This window comes from Arabidopsis lyrata (genome assembly GCF_000004255.2).
Source record: "Arabidopsis lyrata subsp. lyrata unplaced genomic scaffold ARALYscaffold_4, whole genome shotgun sequence".
Taxonomy (NCBI): domain Eukaryota; kingdom Viridiplantae; phylum Streptophyta; class Magnoliopsida; order Brassicales; family Brassicaceae; genus Arabidopsis; species Arabidopsis lyrata.
The window spans coordinates 18,304,592-18,305,876 of record NW_003302552.1 but is presented as its reverse complement, the minus strand read 5'-3'; the positions used below and the strand labels follow the sequence as shown (position 1 = coordinate 18,305,876).

Here is a 1,285-nt window from a genome sequence, read left to right as displayed (position 1 = left end):
TAACTATACTTCAGCACCGAAATTAGAAGAAAGAAACAAAAAGTCACGACATGAGATTTAATTTGTAATAGGGAAACCCAAACACTGCACTAGAAACAACGCCCAATGTTAGCTTCGTTGCAATCGTAAACATTCTCCAGCCCTTACTCGGAGTCGGGTTTTGACCCGCCCCAGCCACTGGTACCTGACCCGGATTCATATTAAACCCGTTCATGTAATTGAAATTATAGTAATTATAGGAATGATGATTAAAATAAGGTTGTTGTTGACCCATTGGCCCATAAGCATACGGGTAACCAAAATGCGGTTGTTGCCACTGCGTGGGCGACGACGGTTGTCCACCTTGTGGCTTGAGCCCTCTGCTCGTAGTACCCGACGCATCGGTCTGGTTAGAAGGTGACGTGTTCCACACGGCTAGGATACACTCCATATGAATATCGAACCTACATAGCTCACACCTATACCTCCAAGATTGGCATGGGCCGTGACAAACCATACACTGACTAGCTCCCGCAAGGCGAAACTCCAAGTGATGGGCCGGGTGAAGCACATGCCTCACGTGCTGAGGAAGCTGCGTGCAGAGAGGATGCACGTCAAACTCACATATCTTGCATCTGTAGAACAACCCTTCGACCGACTCGTCGCATATGTCACACGCTCGGTCGTTTTGGCGTGTGGACTGTTGTTTCCGGACAACGAGGTTGAGCTCATGCTGGGGATGAATGAAGGTTGGGAGGGTAAGGGGACATGTGGCACAGTATTCATGGAGATCATAGTTGCACGGTTCGCATCGATATGTCTTGCCTGAGCCGTAGGTTTTGCAGCCGTCGCAGATGAAGTCGCCAATGCTGTCAAACTCCGTTAAAGGATGAATATGCGTGAAATGCTGAACGGTGTGCCGTTTTGGTGTCCGTGGAGCCATCTTTACCGTTCTTGATTCAGAGAGAGAGACAGAGAGTTGTGTTTGGTGTTGGAAATATAATGACAAGTTAATAAAAAAGTATAGTGACATTTCTTCCGAATATCAAAATGAGAGTTGTATATGTTTACTATTGTCAGTATTGTGACAGAGTATCACACCATTATTAGTTGACTTTCGACGAGTTGACTGACTTATTAGAGGTGAAAAAGTCTCTATCCTTATTATGTCTAATGTTCATTTATAATCATTCATATATAGGTTGGGTTAACAGAACACACAATAACGTATTATATCTCATGTCCATATACGCTTAGTGATATGTACTAATGTCTCAACTTAAGTAGAATTGGTTCTACCGGTTTT

At 44.2% G+C, this 1,285-nt stretch overlaps 1 protein-coding gene across 1 annotated transcript; it reads right to left on the bottom strand.

The window, feature by feature from the left end:
• Nucleotides 1-6: 6 nt before the first annotated feature.
• On the bottom strand, nucleotides 7-1,188 carry LOC110229466. Its single transcript, XM_021029724.1, has one exon. It carries the CDS (start codon nucleotides 1,010-1,012, stop codon nucleotides 44-46), a length of 969 nt encoding a protein of 322 aa, XP_020885383.1. The 5' UTR covers nucleotides 1,013-1,188; the 3' UTR covers nucleotides 7-43.
• Between the last annotated feature and the right edge of the window lie 97 nt (nucleotides 1,189-1,285).

Coding starts and splice junctions, on each gene's coding strand:
- LOC110229466 (XM_021029724.1), bottom strand. CDS start 1,012: ATGTCACTATACTTTTTTATTAACTTGTCATTATATTTCCAACACCAA.